The sequence below is a fragment of the Pelodiscus sinensis genome, chromosome 14 (assembly GCF_049634645.1).
Source record: "Pelodiscus sinensis isolate JC-2024 chromosome 14, ASM4963464v1, whole genome shotgun sequence".
NCBI classification, from domain to species: domain Eukaryota; kingdom Metazoa; phylum Chordata; order Testudines; family Trionychidae; genus Pelodiscus; species Pelodiscus sinensis.
The window spans coordinates 38264298-38283234 of record NC_134724.1 but is presented as its reverse complement, the minus strand read 5'-3'; the positions used below and the strand labels follow the sequence as shown (position 1 = coordinate 38283234).

General features: G+C 41.7%; 1 protein-coding gene and 1 long non-coding RNA gene across 10 annotated transcripts in view; one reads left to right on the top strand and one right to left on the bottom strand.

The window, feature by feature from the left end:
* The window catches only part of LOC142818353 (uncharacterized), a 52455-nt gene extending 38826 nt beyond the window's left edge, over positions 1-13629 (top strand). For all 3 annotated transcript variants that reach the window (XR_012895832.1, XR_012895829.1, XR_012895828.1), the window contains one exon: positions 210-13629. This is a non-coding gene — a long non-coding RNA (uncharacterized LOC142818353). The remainder of the gene's footprint in view (positions 1-209) is intronic.
* Positions 1-18937, bottom strand: part of NEO1 (neogenin 1) — a 304427-nt gene that overhangs the window by 33338 nt on the left and 252152 nt on the right. For 4 of the 7 annotated variants that reach the window (XM_075897560.1, XM_075897561.1, XM_075897563.1 and 1 more), the window contains exons 15-19: positions 16058-16252; positions 15183-15278; positions 13568-13791; positions 9162-9300; positions 3053-3160 (exon numbers count right to left, since the gene is read on the bottom strand). In XM_075897560.1, the coding sequence (XP_075753675.1) occupies positions 3053-3160; positions 9162-9300; positions 13568-13791; positions 15183-15278; positions 16058-16252 (762 nt within the window). The remainder of the gene's footprint in view (positions 1-3052; positions 3161-9161; positions 9301-13567; positions 13792-15182; positions 15279-16057; positions 16253-18937) is intronic. The other 3 variants (XM_075897562.1, XM_075897564.1, XM_075897566.1) reach the window with 1 other exon arrangement.

Genomic DNA, 18937 nt, shown 5'->3' with positions numbered 1-18937 from the left:
TGTCATTTAAAATACCAAAATTATCCTCCATTCCATTATGGAAAATTCCACTATTTCCAGCTTCATTTCAAATGTCATGCAAACCATGTAAAATAATAATGTGAAGACTATTATTAGAATGTTCCCTTTTCAGACAGTTTATAGAAAAAGGATAGCTTTGAAATTAAAAAAATCCAAGTAGTTAAAACTTTGCTGTCTCTCACTGCTAGGTGCCGTTGTTGTATCCTTTCTCCACTATGCCCTGTCCAACTCTGGCACAGATGTCAGCATTTCTTCTGCTGCTTCAGAGTTCTGCCTGCACAGATTCTTCTGCCCACAGCAATCAGATTCAGGTCGTCTGTATGCTCCATGAGGGAGCTTGTTTGTGACCCTGGGCATTCATGGTCAGATGCGCTGCTTTGCTTCCCATGCTAACCAAACAGAAAATGAAATCGAAAAGGCCCCAGAATTTTCCCTGTGCACCTGGGAGAGCAGCAAAGTTGAGTGCTGGCTGGATTGGTCACACTGGGACATTATGGAACACCTCGCGGAGTACAAGATCATCGACCTGAACAGCTGTGCCTGCACTACCCTGAATTTGACCCAGAATGTCAAATTTAGTGCTGCTCCTCTCATCAGGGTGAAGTACAGATAGAGACTATACATGCACATTCAAGTTGGTGGAAGGTACGTGGCGGTGTAGACTCATTCTTAAAATCATCATAACGGGGCTAACTTTGACCTAATCTGATAATGTAGACCAGGCCTCAGCAAGCTTTTTAGGAGCTTGTTTCCTACTCAGTCCACCAGAGGGCAGTCTGATCCCATAAACCTATAAAATCTGTGGAATTGGCACACAACTGACACAAAGGGAATTCTAATGCTTCACAGAATGCAATAATTTTATCAGATTCTCTTTTACAGCATGATTGCAAACGTGATGACAAAACATTTTAAAAACATTCAGCTGTGATAGCTGCACTTTCAGTCAATGGTAAATAAAGCTTAGTCTTGTAAAATTCTACTTAATCCAGGTGAGCAAGCACATTCCCCCCCTCCCCCCCATCAGCTTCATCATATAAAAGAGCAACTTGGGGCCTGGACAGGCACATTTTCATGACAATTTTGGATTAAAAGCCTAAGTCTCTCCCTCTCTTTCACATGCACGGAACACTTGATGGGGTCATATAAATGTGGAGTAACTGATCTTCAGACTCTGATCATGTCAGATTTAAAGTCCACTGGTACAGTATGAACCCTAGAAGTGGGAGACTTGCACTACTGCAATGAGGAGAATCATCTTTCCAAAGGATACACAACCCTTGTTCCTTGCTGACAAGGACTCAAGTTATCAGACCATACTATACACAGGACATTTGTTAAAGAGGTGACTGAAATGGGTGTTACAATTTTCCTTTCCCTCAGAGTTCTGTTCAGCTGGAGTCTCCATTCCAAAGGTTTTAGAAAACATCACCCCATTTCCTGACTCCAGACATGAAGTACATTTTATTGGCATATAGCATGCACTGTTTGAATCCTGCCTAGTTGTCAGAGTCAGCCAGAGCACAAAATCAGCACCAAGCAGCAACTAAACAACCTGCCTGTACAATACTGAAGAAGTGGAGTGGATGGGGCACTGAAGGTAGGCAAGCATACAGCAAATCTACAAAAAATGACAAAAACAACTTTGAACCAAGCACATGCCTGCTAAAGGCAAAGGGCACGCCACGTGGAGTCCTGCTGCTAACCAAGACAGGTGGGCAGGTGGAACTGTACATCTCTTCATAGTTTCCCTGCTAAAGAGTCCAATCCATGAGGGGTGCTCTCACAATCCAGAAGATGGGCCTAAGCCAGGCAGCAGCATGTGCACACCCTGTCAGTGAGGATATGCTGTGGCACTTCTCAAAGACAAATCCTTATCTATGTGCATGCGTAACTGTTTGCACTATTGCAGCCATGCTGGTGCCAGGACAGTGGAGAGGCAAGGTGACTGAGGTAATATCTTTTATTGAGCTAATTTCTGTTCCCGAAGAGCTTTTCAGCTACACAGAGCTAATGACGAGCTCACCACCTCACCTCTGGAGAGACAGCTGTCCATCTGCCATGAGGGCAGGGGACTGGGCTCCTTGACCTCTCGGGGTCCCTTCCAGTCGTAGATTTCTATGATTTGGTCCTGCCATGAGGGCAGGAGACTGGACTTGATGACCTCTCAAGGTCCCTTCCAGCCCTAGTATTCTATGATCTTTTCATCCCATCTACCAATTCAAATGTTACACTATTTAGTGTCTTCTCCCTTCCAGCAGATCTTTGGTCCGTATTAAGTTCTTAGGTATAGCAACACCCACCCAGATCCAAGGTGCAATTCAGAGCAGATGACTCCAACGTTCCATAGGGACCATTCACGCAACCATGAACTACTAGGGTACGTACTAGGGTACGCAGGTGTGCTCCTAGGCAACCTTTCGATTGCTCGAACACAGGGAAATCCTCTAGTCCCTATACTTACTGGGTCAAAATCCACTTCGTACCAGAAGAATGTCACAGAAAACATGCTAGAGCATTGGAGCAAAGAGTGTCTTGCATAAAATGCTCAAATGTCTAACTGCACATGAGTTTCTAAAAGCTTTCTACTGGGATTGCACATGCTGGTGAAGATGACAATTTCTACAGGATGTAAAATGATCACCTGGGCTTTCATGATAATTTTACATGATCCAGACTCCTATTTTGTGATGATCTATACTTCATATGAAGATCAGCAACGCCAATGCTTTCTTCTAAAGAGCAGAGCAATAGTGGGCTGAAAACTTAAGTAGAACAAATAAATGTAGCTCTGAAGTAATTTCCAGCAGATGTAAAAGTAAACAGCTAATTTGAACTACATGAGAAAATTTATAAAGAAGATAAACATCCTGGGAGGATGTGTGATTAACAAAGAGCATACATTACAGGAGTCTGGGAAATTACATATGGTATCTAATCTGCTGTTGATTAGGTATCTTCCATCTACCCTTCCAAGCTCAATCTACCAAAAGTAAGGACACAGGATCACTCCTGAGAGCACAAACTGCACCTGTAATTTTGCCATTGGCTTCAGACGGAGGCTGCCAGTTTACAATGATGGTTCTAGGTTTCCCCTCTTTGCTCACGACAGTCACATCCTTTGGGGGAGATGTAGGAACTGCAAAAAATAAATGTCATTAGATGCATGTAAGAAAGCATGTAAATGATCTCAGCACCATCCTTTTTACCTTGCTTTGCTGCAGAAGTATGGGTGTCAGCAACAGAAACCCAGTATGTTTCATCTCAAGGTAAATCCACTCTTCTAGAGTTACAGTTTTAATGATTTACTCTATTAAATAGGCCGATGCCATCTGATGCATAATATTTCCTTTCCTTAAGGAGCTATCTATTACTATGGTCCATCAATAGATGCCATGAATCATGAATGGATAAATAACACGTATCTTCAATATTTGTCTTTTTTTAAGAGAATATATTTATAGAAGCAAAGCTATTAGTCTAAAGTACCAACTTATAATTCACAATAGCTTAACATTCCTGAAATCTCATCAATTTGCAAAGACACCATTCCACAGTTTGCTTTTTATGTACACAAAATTTCTCTGTACACAAAGTGTTTGCTCGGGGCTGAAATCTTGCAACAGCAAGTTTCCACCACGAATACATTTGAAACACCAGGATAAACTCCCAGCGGTTCACAACTGGAATTTCTCAGAGACCTTTAACTTTAACTACAGGTTTCTGGATGTCTGCGTCCACAGAGATGTTTCTTGCTCTCTGCTAACCGAGGTTTAGTCGAACTCTGGAAACATGAACACATGGCCCCTTTTTTCTTTTTAGTAGCTTGAGGCAGAAGTCTTCCCCACCATTCATCCCTGATGCACAAACATGAGGAAATGATACAGGTCTCTTACCCCAGTAAAAGGCTTATGTAAGAGAATCAATCTGACTGTGAACTGAAATACCCAGCTGGGGCTCAGATTAATGGCAATGAAATGCACAGAGCTGGTGTCTCCAAGGTTCAATAAACAAACAACTATGCCTTGGAACTATATAACTATGAAAAACAGACGCCTAATTATGTAATTTTTAGCAAACTACATCTGCCACAGAAGCTGAATTCAGTAACAACACTGGTTAGTGTTTTCATAGTGATTTTCATGTTTAAAACATTTTGTGTATGTAACCTACTGGTGATTAATCCTCCCATCATCCCCTGTGTAGGTTACTAAGTACTGTAGTACTAGAGTTGGAATAATAATAATACTTAGTAACCTAACATAGGGGATGATGGGAGATACACTATAGTTACTGTTGGTGTACCTCTCAACTCACGCTTCTGTGAGAATTTGCAATGGAGAGCATCCACAATCAAGTTTTGTGCACCTGGGAGGGAAGCTGCTGACGTGAAATCCTGTGGGAGATTTGCCAATTGCACAGCCTCACGGGTTCTATGCATAGAAAGAGTAACTTGGCTCCCCCATGCCAGCCGATTTAGTACACACACGCCATGTTGTCTGTTAGGGTCTTGGTGTGTGATGCAGTGAGGGACAGGAGGAGAGCACAGCCAACCCTGACTGCTGTTAGCTTGAGGAGACGTGAACAGAGAGCTCCGAGGGGGACCATGTGCCTTGCATTGTGAGGTGTAAGTGGTGAACAGCAGCAATGGCAGTGTGTATGAGAAGGGATCCCCTTGCCAATGCTGGCGGGGTCCTTCCAGCAGTCTGGGCAGTTTTTGATCCTTGTGGGTAGTGACAGGGATTTGTTGCGCCTGTCCTTGTTTGGACTATGAACCGAGCTGAATCACACATCAAGGCATTGGCTGTGGTATCACCACCATTCCCTCTGCCATATGTCCCAAGAGTTGGAGGCGGAGCCTGACTGGTATCTGTGGGCTGCTTCGAATGGCGTCCATGAGCGTGACTATGGATATGAACCAGTGTTGAGGAAAGGCGCTTGGGCCTGTAACTAGCCAAGGTCGGCCCCTATGAATTCCAGGTGTTGCACTGGAGTGAGGATTGACTTCTGGGTGTTGATCTGTGAGCCCAATTCTGTAAATAAGTGCACTGGCGCTTTAGTGACTCGGTGAGCTTCTCAGAGACAATGGTCTTAGTAGGGGTAGATCACTATCCCTTGGGAATGTAGATGAGCAGCCATCATTGAGAGAACCCTGGAGAATACTCTTGGGGCCAATGACAGCCTGAAAGGGAGCACTCTGTCTTGGTTGCGGTTGTATCCCAGAGTGAATCTGAGATATCAACTATTAATTGGTAGAATTGCGACATGAAAATCAAGCATCCTGAAGGTCCAGGGTCGAAGACCAGTTTCCCTGTTCCAAAGTTAGAATAATCATTGATAAGCTGATCATCTTGAATATTTTAATCTTTGAGAGAACTCTGAGATCTATTATAGGTCTCCAACCTCCTTTTTTGACCATTAGAAAATAACAAGAGTAGAACCCCTTGCCTTGTAGATATTGAGGTACTGGTTCTCTGGCTCATTACTTTTAGGGGAGAATCAACTTCTTATTGCAGTGACCTCTCATGAGTAGGGTCCCTGAAGAGGGAAGGTGAAAGGTGTTACAGAAGGCTTACCCCCACATTGAACAATCTCTAGAACTCATTGATCTTATATGTTCCCAGGCACTGTGGAACACTGCCACTTAGCAGCCAAATGGGCATGGAATGATGGTCAGCCGTATCACTCAAGGGGAGTGATCTAATAGCACCTTTACCTGCTTGTCAGAAGTAGTACTTAAATGTTAAAGGGCTAAGATGAAGATTGTGGACGGATTGTGGTTAGGGAATTTCAGTCTTCTTGGCAAAGAGCTTTGTGTCCTCAATAGGAAGGCCCTCAACAGTGGCAATCATGATAAATGGAGCCATGACACTTGCTGCACCACCACAGCTGTGGAGATGGACCAACCTGCTGTGTTGACCACGTTGAGGGCAGACTGCAACAATGTCTTTGCCTCTAATTAGCTCTTCTGGATACTGCCCTTAAATTGGTCACAACGGGTTCCCGACTTTTATGTAAAATAAGCAATAGTCTTAATGGATTGGAAAGGCTCCCTCTTGGTGGGGCAATTGATAAGGAACTGATGGGGGTTAGCTAGCGCTATCTGGAGAGACAGCATACAAACCAAGAGAGCGCATGTGCAGTTCTAACAGACACTGCTATCAAAGTTCTTTGATCACCAGTGGAGGGATGTAAGCATCCATAGAGACACCACTCAAAGAATAAATCTTTATTTAGTATTAGTTGAGGAATAAGCCCTATGCAGCATTGCCAATCCCACTGAACAAAAATCATCAGGCACTTAAAATCAGGACACTGGTTTATATATTATTAATATATATGGACATATACCATCTCCTAGAACTGGAAGGGACCTTGATAGGTCATTGAGTCCAGTCCCCTGCCCTCACAGGAGGACCAAGTACCATCCCTAACAGATTTGCCCCAGATTCCTAAATGGCCCTGTGATGGGGCTTGCCAACCCCGCACTAGACAAGGGGAAGGGGAGCATGCCTATTGGGTAGAATACGCCCCTCCCCTGCAGCCCTGCTGGGCATGCTCCCAGTGCGGCCCAGATATAAAAGGCTGCAGAGCTGCTCAGTTGAGACTCACCTCCAGAGGGGAAGGATCTACTGCCCGAGCACTGGAGCCATGGCCGTGGCAGCCAAAGCAAGAGATGCTGGACCAGCTGCCCGCACCGCTACTAGCCCTGGGCCAAGCCCAGCCGCAACGCTGGCTACGCCATACAGCCACCCAGACGCCATCGCTGCACCAGCCACTGCTGACCCCAACGCTACACCTGCTAACACTGTAGCTGCCACCATACCAATATCTCCAGGTGGGACCACTGCCAGCCAGGGGTAGGAAGCAATCCAGGGGAGCAGGAAAAGCTCCTGGGCTCAACGCGTTTCGGGGAGAACTCCCCACTGTGCCAGTGGTGGGAACCACCCACCACGGGTAGGGCCCTGGGTTGGGGCTCCCCAAACCCTTCCTCCCAGATCCTGGACGAAGAGGGGATCTTGTGAAGGACTAGGCCGGTGGGCCAGCATTTGAAGGACTAGGCCACGGGGCCTGCATTTGAAGGACCAGGCCCCCTTCACCCAGGGCTGAAGGGGGTGGGGCTAGCATCCCCGTCACAGGCCCCCTCAAGGATTGAACTCACAACCCTGGATTTAGCAGGCCAATGCTCAACTACTGAGCTATCCCTCTCCGCTAAATCATGAAATTTAAAAAAAGGTTACATTACAAATCCTTTTTATTTGTCTTCTGGTTTTTGAGCAGTTTGGAGCACTACGGTCATGCTACCAAGTTTTTCTCCATAAACCCAAGGACAGATGATGTTGCATTAAAAACCAAGTGATCAGGTGTTCTGGCTTTGGGCCTCACAACATATCATCCTGTTAACAAGACCAAGTGCTAAAACGTCTAAAACAACGATACATTAAATCTACACCCGCAGAGAAAGAGCAACATTTTCTAAAGTTTCGGAGGGGGAGCCATGCTAGTCTGTTACTGAAAAAACTTTAAAAACCCCCAAATAGTCCTGCAGCACCTTAGAGACTAACAAAACATGGAGATTGTGTCATGAGCTTTTGTGGGCACAACCCACTTCTTCAGATGAATGGAGTTAAGGGTTCCAGGTTACAAAATAAATAGCCGACTTGGAACTCTGAACTCCATTATCTGAAGAAGCAGGTTGTGCCCATGAAAGCTTATGACACCATCTACATGGTTTGTTAGTCCCTATGGTGCTGCAAGTCTATTAGTTTCAGTTTTTTCAACATTTTCTAAAGCAACTTGCATATTGTTTACATTTTTATTTTAAATCTAAAGCAAATGATTGGTTTCACTCTTTCTTTATAATACTGCACTGGATCAACTGGTTCTTTGGGTACTTCATTTTTACGTATTTTTAATGCACTATTTTAATAGATGTCAAGGCCTCAAAGCTATTTAGACTGGCTTGTCTGTATTTACAATTAAAATAAACAAAAAAGTAAACAGAGTAAGAGTAAGAACAGCAAATTTAGATTAAGTCTCAGGAAAAACTTCCTAGCTATGAATAGTAGGACGACTAAACATGCCTAGGTTTTCAATAGAAAACCTAGTACCTTCCCTTGCAACAAATGCCGTTGCCAGCTTTGTCCACATATTCACTCTGCTGATACCATTATTGGACCTAACCAAGTGAGTTATAAGATCAAGAACACATATTCCTGCGCACCCAGAAATATAATTTATGCTATCATGTGCCGAAAGTGTCCATCTGCTATCAGTACATTGGACAAACGTCTCCAACACTTCGCCAAAGGATCAATCCCCACAAAACAGATATTAGACAGGATCACAAAGAAAAAACAGTTTCTTGCCATTTCAACCAGAAAGGACATTGTCTCAACGACTTGATTACCTGCATCCTGCTTCAAAGGCCTTTTAAGACTACACTTGAAAGAGAATCCTCTGAACTGTCGTTCATGCTTAAATTCGACACTTTACGCCTAAGTTTGAATAAAGACTCTAATTATCTTACCCATTACAAAGATAGCTTCCCCAATTATCACCTCTAATATCATTAGCTCCCAGACATTTACCTCCCCCCCCCAATCCCCCTTCTGTTCCGAAATTTGATTTGCCCTTTTCATATGTGTTCATTTTTTTAAATTGTAGCCTTTGCTATATATGGTTGTGACTATTTTCTTCCACTATTTGATCTGAGGAAGTGGGTCTGGCTCACAAAAGCTCATCACCTAATAAACCATCTTGTTAGTCTTTAAAGTGCTACATAGTCCTGTTTTTAGGTTTTCACAGAGAGGCTATCAGCCAGCTGTCCTGCCTGACCTAACTCTTCAAATCTGTATGGTGGCAGATGATCAAGACTAGGTGACCCTTGCAGGCCCTTCTGACTTGATGGGTCTATGATTCTAAAAAAGCTAAAGTGGATCATTTCATCCATTTATTTTATGTAATTTGACACAAATCTCCCTTTCATTAAATTTCAAAGAATATTAGTATCAGGACTGTCCCCATTTCACATCAGCAAAGCAGAAGGCTGCCATTTTTAGTCTATGCAAAGAACCTGCACTGGGGGGGTCATTCATCTCGTTAAAACAGTAAACAGTTCCAGAAAGACAAGTGAGTACCTAATTCAAAGGTAGTTCCATGCGCTGTCATACTCCAAGTACTTGATCTTCGACCTTTTGTCACCATCACAGAGAACTCATACAAGGTGTTTGGCTTTAAACCAGTCACTAAGTAGCTCAAGGTGGTTGTGTTTGCAGTCTGAAAGAAATACAAAGCATAAAGAACTTCAGAAGTAACAAATATCCTTTACGAGGTCTCAAATACTCTTGTCTAAGGGAAGTGCCTAAAGCATTATTATACCATTACCAACATTTGAAATCTATTGTCATTAATTTTCTCAATTTTTTTTGCTCTACCATGCAAATTCATTAATCAAGTATTAATGGAACATTTATTCTATTGGAAATGAGACGTTCCCTTTGTAATTAACAAGAACTTTCAATACCAGTCAATTATAAATGTAAATACATCAGCACAAGGTGTCAGACACACTTGTTATGCGGCTAGACTTTTACCTAATAGTGGTACCTTTAGTGTGTTCCATTAAATGAACTAACTCTGGGAAAGAATGATAAAAAAACTTTTAAAAAATCCATTCTGCAATTTGATTATTTAAAAAAAAGTTAGAATTCTAAGAGTCTAAATCTAAATAGGTCAAAAACTAGATGAAAATGTTGGTTGTCTGAGATTCCCAGGAAAAATAGTTTTATTTACTGTCCCTTTATGTTGGTTTGCATAAAGGAAAAAAATCTGTGGAGACACACTCCTAAATCACAGATGGCCTCTGGCACAGGTCATCAGAAATGATTCAGTTTCCTTTTCTGTTTTAAACTAAAATAAATGTCCAGTATGTGGCTTGAGTATAAATAGTTCACCTGAATCATACATAAATAATAGAACTGGTTCCTTATTTGGCTCTACCTCTAATCTAAAAGCAGAATGAAGTGACTCACCGGTAATACTTCTTTTTCTAAAGATAAGAGTGATCCATAAAGTCACATTCCTTGAAAATAATGAGAGACTACTGTCTAAATTAAAGACAGACATGGCAAGGCAATAGAACTCATTTCTGATGACGAAAGCATTTTAAAGTATCCCAGTAAAAGATCAGGAAAAATTGTATTTGTCAAATGAAGCTGGGAGTCCCACTGAGCACTCTGAATGTTCGCATAAATGAAGAGATAGTTTTGGATTTGACTAGTTCAGTTACATCAGGATCAGTATGAAAGACGAAGAATAAAGACAGGGGAAATGGCTGTCAAACTGTAATAAGTCTTACAAAGAAATATTAGATGCATTGGCAAAATAATCTACTTAAAAAATTAATTTTGGTCAGATCAATTATTAGAACCTAGGGTTTAAAAGTTCCTGGTAATTGTTTACTGACTGCCACTTAAAAACCACCACACCCCACCAGTCCTCCATTTGTAGTACTTAAGCTAACATGAAACCACAGTCAAAAGTGGACTGCTGTAGAGGATTGTCCATAATCCATCTAGCTCAGTATCCAACCTCTCATACTGGCAAGTGCAAGATGCTTCAGAGGTCTCAACAATTATGTAATAACCTGCTTATAAGAGAAACGACAGCCTGAAACAGGAGGGTTTATAAACCTTACACTTCCCCTCCCTGCCAAGTAAACACGGATATTCTTCTTTATCCATATGTTTGTTCAGTTCATGACAGGTATGAACTTTGCAGGTTAAATTTGCATTATGTAAAGTTTTGTTTTTTTCTTTGTTAAATTTGATGCCTGCCTTTCCACTTCACTGAAAGACCTTTCACGCAATACAAGGCCAGAGGACAAACTGGAGTGGCCTGATATACTTCCCAATTCATTCACTGTTTCGGTCCCTTTACTATTTTAAGAGAGTGTGCAGTGATATTCCATTATACTATGTATTGCTCAACCCCTAAACTCCAGTCATCTGAAGAAATGGGTTGTGCCCACGAAAGCTCATGACACCATCCATATTTTTGTTAGTCTCTAAGGTGTTTCAGGACTATTCATTGTTTTAAACTTCTCTTCTATTACAGAGTAACACAGCTACCCCTCTGAAACTTTAGAACTAGAATTAGCATACCGCCCAAGGTCAGGCAACCTGTCACCTCGGGGAGTTTTTAAGCAGAAGCATATAGAGGCAGGATATTTTTAAAGTCTCTTGTAGGCCCTCACCTTCTGCTCTCCAAATGCCAGAGTGGGGAACAGCCCTGACAACACAACTTCCTGGAATCCCACTGTGAGATGTTTAAGAGAAGAATCTCTCATTCACTCCAAGCTGAACACCCTATGTTCTGACACAACAAAATTATACTCATGACTTTCCATGGGCAAACGTTAGTGTGGAACTCGGCATAAGACAACAACTCTTCTGAACCTGCAGATTCAGAAGGCAGCTTCCGATTCCTAGTAGGGATGTGAATGGGTTAACCCTTAATGGGCGATGCTTACCAGGTACTGCATCACCTGTTAAGGGCAGAGGCCTGCTCCAGCTCTGCTTCTGTGCGTGAGGGGTGAGGCTGGGAGTAGAAGCCGGCTGCCCTGCTCCTTCTGCCAGCCCTTGGCAGCCATAAACATGGGGCAGAGGGTGCTGACAGGAGCAGCCCCAATCGCGAGGGGGCTAGCAGCAAAAGCTAGCCCCAAATGTGGGGGGAGGGATTCCTGCTGCCAGCCCCCCCTGTGCGGGACCCCGCTTAATTGGTTAACGGGTTAAATCCAAGGTTTAACCAGTTAACTGATTAACTGGGATTTTACATCCCTAATTCTTAGAGGGATGACCTGCATGGGTTTTTTCAATACGGGACAAAGCATTTTTGTTCTTAGCAGCTTGCCAGAATTCTGAACTTCCTCGGCCCAAACTGGGCATTGCAAGGGCCATGCAAACACTGCATCCAGATGGTCAGGGTCCCAAGCCAGAAAGCCTTGTCTGATCAGTGGCGATCAGTCTGCCAGAGAGCCTATGAGCAAAGCAACTGGGACAGATAGCCCGCAATATGGTCACTTAAAAGTAAGGTCACTGAAGATGGGCTTGACAACAATTTAACAGTCATCAATTCATACTAATTCAGAGTCCCTCGGGCCTGGCTGAAATCTATCTGCCTAACAGACAGGATGCACAAGAGATTTTGCCACCCAGTGGGCTGAAAATCAGCAGCTGTTACTGCTCCATAGAACAGGAGAGACTGTGCAGCTAAAGCAGAGAAAAGCAAAATGGGCACAGACTGTTAACGCTGAGGGACAGATGATAATGGTTACACATCTGGGCCTGACACTTGAGTCTTTTGAGGCAAACACTTTCCACTGAGGAAATCTGAACAATTTTATTTCATTATTGTGTATACTGTTTGGCCCATTATGTATGAATCCATGCTCCTGAGTCACCTGGTCACCAGCACAGAGAATTATGGGAGCAATTCACATACTGCTGTATCTTTTTGAAGAGGTCTTAACTCATGAGCCTATAAGCACTGTATAAATGGCTTCCGAGATGCCCGGAGCACATGACTCGGGAATGTGGATTCATAAATAATACTTGCTGTTAGAGGTATAACACACACACCATGTCTCTCTCCATTCCAATACAACATTTCTGGTTTGTAACAAGATTGCTCTGTAAAGGAACATAAAAGGAGCTCCATTAACCAGCAAATGTAATAGCCATTTCCTTTGAGGCTTGTTTCTAACCTGAAATGTACAGTCAGCATTTTTCAGGCCCTCAAGTAATTGTTAGTCCAAAGAAACTATCTTTGGGATGGTATTTGCAGAAAAATCTGAGACATAGGGAATACCATTATGGAACAGTTATGAGTTTTTCATCCAATCACCATCATAAAAATGGTTTTTATCATCAATTTAGTATGGCCAGAAAGGCTGGTCTTTTTCCTTTGACACAAAGCAGGGTAAATATTTTTCAGTTCGACTCACCCCATTAATTCAGACTCCCATCACTACTGTCTGAAGAGAAGCTATTAGTAGCAAACACAGTATCACTGTGCTATTAGTAGCAAACACAGTATCCCATAAAGGTAAGCCCATGTCCTTCATGCAAGCAGCTTATGTCAAGGCCAAATGAAGAACACGAAGTCTATATTTGCTGGCATCCAAACTCCACAATGGAAGTGAATTCTGTAATTGTCTTCCTCCCCCTAGGATCATCCAAAATAGGAAAATGTTCTTGTATCTGCCCCTATATATCACTGCTTATTATGCAGAACTACTGACAGGCAAACAGAACCCAAAATATCCAGGAGAATTCAAGTTTATTAAGCTATTTTTGAAAGCTATCACTTAACTGAGGGATACTGTGGTAACTGAGAGTCCACCCATCTTAAACTCAATTGGATCCAAATCTAAATTGCTTGCTAACCAAATGTCTCAGCCTTCAAATCACAATTAACACTGAGCTGAGCATCAAATCTACACCACGTTGTACCAACAGTGTTGATGTTGTTCAGCCTCCAGTACCTTGTATTTTGTGTTTGCAGGAATGTTGGTTTTCCAGCGGACCGTGTAGTAGCGAGCATCTGTTATCTTCTGATTCTTCGGCAGGGAGTTGTCTGCCCATGTGATCCTTATGGTGTCATGGCTCAGAATGGAAGCCTGAACTCCCACCGGTGGCATCATGGGGGAGGGATCTGGCACTGGAGTGTATGGAGCATTAATAACAAATAAATCAACTTCGGAAGTGTCTAGGGGATTGATGGGTAAAAAGAAGTGTATTATAATTAAAAAGGGAGAGTGTGGCATTTTAATGTAAACAAAAACAAAAAAGGAAATGTGGGGTAATACAATGGCATGAAAGATGAGGAATGGAGAAAAAGAGAGAAAAGACCGAATTAATAGGGAGCATAAGACTAGCAAAGTAACTATTCCATCCTGAGCCCTTCTTAACACAAAAGCTAGGAATAGAAACACCCTATATATTTTGTCACATAACCATGCTAATGTCTATGAACCTCAATCACCATATAAGCACTTTCAGGATAAGTTACCAGCTCAAACCTTTGGCTTTATTTGTCTCAAAACATCCACTTATTTCTCCCCCAGAAAACAATAATATGGGAAGAATAGGATGTACATTTTAAGGATAAATAACTTGTGTTTCAGACAAGGTTACTAAAGAACTGTCATCTTTCAGAACATTTTTTTTTGGAGGAGGGGGGGGATCTACGTCTTATATGAAATATACAGGGATTCGGGGAATTCAAACTCCAACATACTCTAGAAAACGTAGCAGAATTCCTGGTCTTCAAAAGACAGATTAAACTCAACAATTTTCACATCTGATGAATCACCTCTGAATACAGTGTTAGCAATACCAGGAATTAGAATGAGACATAGGATAATAGCAACTCAAACTAATGGATTACTCTTCTTAAAGCCCAAGATAATATCAGGTTTATTATCAGTTTATTACAAGATGAAAAACATTATCCTAATGTCTCATTTAATGCAGCTACTGCAAAACAAAACTTAAACACATCATACAGAGAATGCATTCATTATAATCAGTATCTCAGCTTGAAAGATTAATGCTGCTGAGGATAGCCATAAAAGGAAAAAAACTAGAAGCAGATTTTTCAAATTGTACATGTATAATTTACACGACAGTTATAGCCACATTCTGAAACCAGAACATTTGTAAGTTTTGTAGGGTAAATTTTAGAATTTAAAATCGAACGCAAACATGCAGTTTTAGTTAGTTTAATAACTGATTAAAAATTGACATTAACCACAAAGACAATACAGGGCATCCCCACTACACATCCGTTCCACACTAAAGTCACTGATGATGCTTTATAAGTCCTCGCACAAAAAATACTGCACAAATGGAAGTCCGATGCAGGAAAAAAATTCCCCACTTTAAGTTGTTTTGCTATAAGTCCACATTCTTTGGAATGTATCTTGGACTTATAGAGAGGATGGCCTGTAATGCAAACCAATTTAGGACACAGAATATCTGAAATCATAGAAGAATAAATCTCTAATGCATTAAACATGTTTCTGATTGTTTCCTGGAACTCAATATTTCAGCTATATGCATCAATACATTTGAAAGATAGCAACCACTGTCCTTTACCTGTATGAGGCCTGGTCACTGCACTCTCATACAGTGGAATTCCTTCACCAACATTGTTAAATGCTTTCAAAGTTATGACATAGTGGGAACTTGGATCTGGTGGAAGAAAAATACACATGTACCTTTAGCACCATTTCTGACTGCAGATTGTTAGCTACTTCTATTTCCTGCCTCTACTGGAGTCGCTGCTTTACTTGTTAACAGAAAATCGTAACCAATAGCCAGCAAACCTAGAACAGCAAATTTTCACAAAGACTTTTTCATTTAGCATGCTTCACGTATCTGACTGTGCAAGAGTTCTTCTCATACTACTGCTTATCTATAGTCACATTCAATCTTTAACTGGAGCAAGTCTGAGATAACATTCAGGAAAAATACCCCAACATGTGCACAACTAACAGTTGCTAGAACATTACTGTATTATCGTAGCCCTGTTCTACTAGCCTATGCCCCAAGATAGTTCCTCACTGTAACAAATTTCACTTCAAAGCACTTTCCCTAAAGGCCACAAAACAGCATTTAGGGTTTGTCTTCCAAATCTCTCAACTGCTTTATTTGCAGAGCCCATTTTTCAGTAGACCAGTGAGGTGGTGCCTATCACAAGGGATTTCTTATAAAATACTCAAAGAAAAATCTAATAGTATGATCAAACCAGTCAGAACAATGTTTCCTCCTAAATTCGGGATTGTGACTTTTTTCTCTTTTTATCAGGAAATGAAACGTATACAATTCAGTTAAGGCTGGAACCTCAATGTAGAATCTTCACAAAGAAGAAGCTTCAAAAAACTCAGCTCTGAATTTTTTTAAGCTGTGACTTGGAAAATGCCAATACAAATCTGAGTTAAATTTAGAAAATGTCAGTGAATTTTCCTCACCCAAGTTCTCAATGGTGTAATAGCGCTGTTTGTAGTCCACCTTGATAGTTTGTGCGTGAGGACTGCCAACGCCATACCCTATAGCATAGCCTCTTACCACGATGTTCTGGTTTTCAGGAGGAGTCCAGCTCACTACAATGCTTGTAACAAGCGGCCGAACATGTAGGGAGCTTGGAACTTCAGGAACACGAGTTTCTGTTAAAAAAAGAAAAATGCAATTTAAGGGATTTATCATTAATAAAAATCATGAAACTAAGTATTCTCACAAGCCTGTCAGACCCAATTTAAACCCTTGTGCTGCCACAGAACACCATGAATATTTTAGAAAATCCCACTTACATTTTTTCTCTGCTAGTGCTCAAAAACAAGGGCTGCAAACAGCGATAAAATTCCAGTTATTCATCTGGGTATTGCAGCAGAAAATAAAAGATAAATGAAAATTGAAAATCCTAATATGGCAATTTAAACCTCCTAAAGAGGCAGGTATTGTTATAATGGGCGGGGGGAGGAGGGGAGAGGAAAACACCTACATAATAAACTAAAATTTACCTAATTTTATATTCTAATATATACACAATTTCATATTTTAATACTTTTCTTAAAGGAGAACTTTTACACTGGAGCAAAATATAACCTATAGACACAAATCCACTAAGCTTCCTTAGAATCATAGAATCCTAGGGCTGGGAAGAGACCTCAGGAGACACTGAGTCCAGCCCCCGGCCCAAGACAGGACCAACCCCAACTCAATCATCCCAGCCATGGCTTTGTCAATCTGGGACTTAAAAACCTCTAGGGATGGAGATTCCACCACCTCCCTAGGTAGCCCATCCCAGTGCTTCCCCACCCTCCTAGGGAAATAGTTTTTCCTAATATCTAACCTAGACCTCTCCCACTGCAGCTTGAGACCATTGCTCCTTGTTCTGCCATCTGTCACTACTGAGAACAGCCTCTCTCCATCCTCTTTGGAACCTCCCTTCAGGAAGTTGAAGGCTGCTCTCAAATCCCCCCTCACTCTTCTCTTCTGCAGACTAAATAAGCCTAAATTCCTCAGTCTCTCCTCATAGGTCATGTGCTCCAGCCCCTAATAATTTTCATTGCCCTCTGCTAGACCCTCTCCAATGTGTGCACATCCTTTCTGTAGCAGGAGCCCCAGATCTGGATGCAATACTCCAGATGTGGCCTCACCAGAGCCGAATAAAGGGGAATAATCACTTCTCTGGATCTGCTGGCAATGCTCCTTGTAACACAACCTAATATTTCATTCACCTTCTTGGCTGCAAAGGCACACTGCTGACTCTCATCCAGCTTCTCATCCACTATAATCCCCAGGTCCTTTTCTGCAGAACTGCTACTTAGCCAGTCGGTCCCCAGCCTGTAACAGTGCTTGGGATTCTTCCCTCCCAAGTGCAGGACTCTGCACTTGTCCTTGTTGAACCTCATCAGATTTCTTTTGGCCCAATCCTCCAATTTGTCTAGGTTACTCGGCACTCTATCCCTACCCTCCAATGTATCTACCTCTTCCTCTCAGCTTACGTTTCTTAGTTTTGCTTATTTTCCCTGACACTTTGGTAGTTTTCCAAAATTTGCTTAAATATAGAATTTACCCTCTGCCCTCCCCACTGCGCCTTGTCTTCCTCTGTATGTTACTGCAGCACAGTCAGATTGCTGACTTTTTAGCATCAAAATATTTCCATGGCAACAGACTGATGACATAGCAAAAACATTATGATTCTGTGTAGAATTAAGCAGACAATTATATAGCTATCCTGTCAAGAATAAGTTATTAAATTTGTTACATAAATCACTTGTAATTTGTCCAGTGAAACAAGCACACAGACATATTGTGGCACTGTGGCTCATGTTTAATACTCTTATAAATCTGCATCAACATCACGGGTCTAGTTATGAGCTCACTTGTGCAATTTTACTGCTGAAACATCATCAGAAATGAGCACCTAAAGAATTTACAGTAAGCGTCTAAACAGAGCAAACATTCAAGCAGGCTCCAATCAAGTCCATCAAAATTGTGTAGCTGAGCTCAGATGGATTTCCACAGCCATATCAAACATAGCACCAAAGACATTTTAAGGAAGGGCTTTTACCACCATTGTTCATTGAAAAGCAAGCAACTAAAAGAACTTTAGAGGTATGCCTGCAATTTTAATGAAACTGCTTCAACATGAAAGGAAAAATAGCTTCTCTTGATTTGCCTTACTTCCTCCATCCAGTGAAACACGCAGTGGCAGATGTTAAATATCCCAAATAAAAGACAAGATGGATGAATATTAGGTTCACACACACATACAAAATCAATTCCACTAGTTCTGCTGGCTCCTGCCTGCAGGATTTCTCGCTTAATGAGCTGTGTTTTATTTACTGAAAATATTCAAGCTACTGGACTGATGAGGATGTCTATTGACCTGCCTGACCAACAGGGCTTATGGTCACCATTTAATTCAATTGGTTTATGAAAGTTCACAACTATTAAATGCAAAAAGCTACATTAATGCAGTGTTAAAAATGAGATATTATATTGCACACATGTAGTACACTCAGAAATTAACTTCTCACAACAGTGTAACTCAAATACTTTTCACATCGATTTTATACAACAGGGCTCCTTCCCCAACTCCCAAATCACACACATACTCAAACGCAAAATTCTAATGGCCCGATTTCCATTTGCTGTATGGCCCCTTTCCAGCCTACAAAGTGGACGTGAATTATGTTTACACCTCCCTAAGAGCAATGCAAGGGGGCCACAGTGTAAATGAAAATCAGACCCTTCCTGTGCATCTAAATTTGAAAGATAAATTTTAACCAGAGGTCAATGGCACAGTATGCTAGCTATCCCCTTAAGTTACTGCAGGAACCATT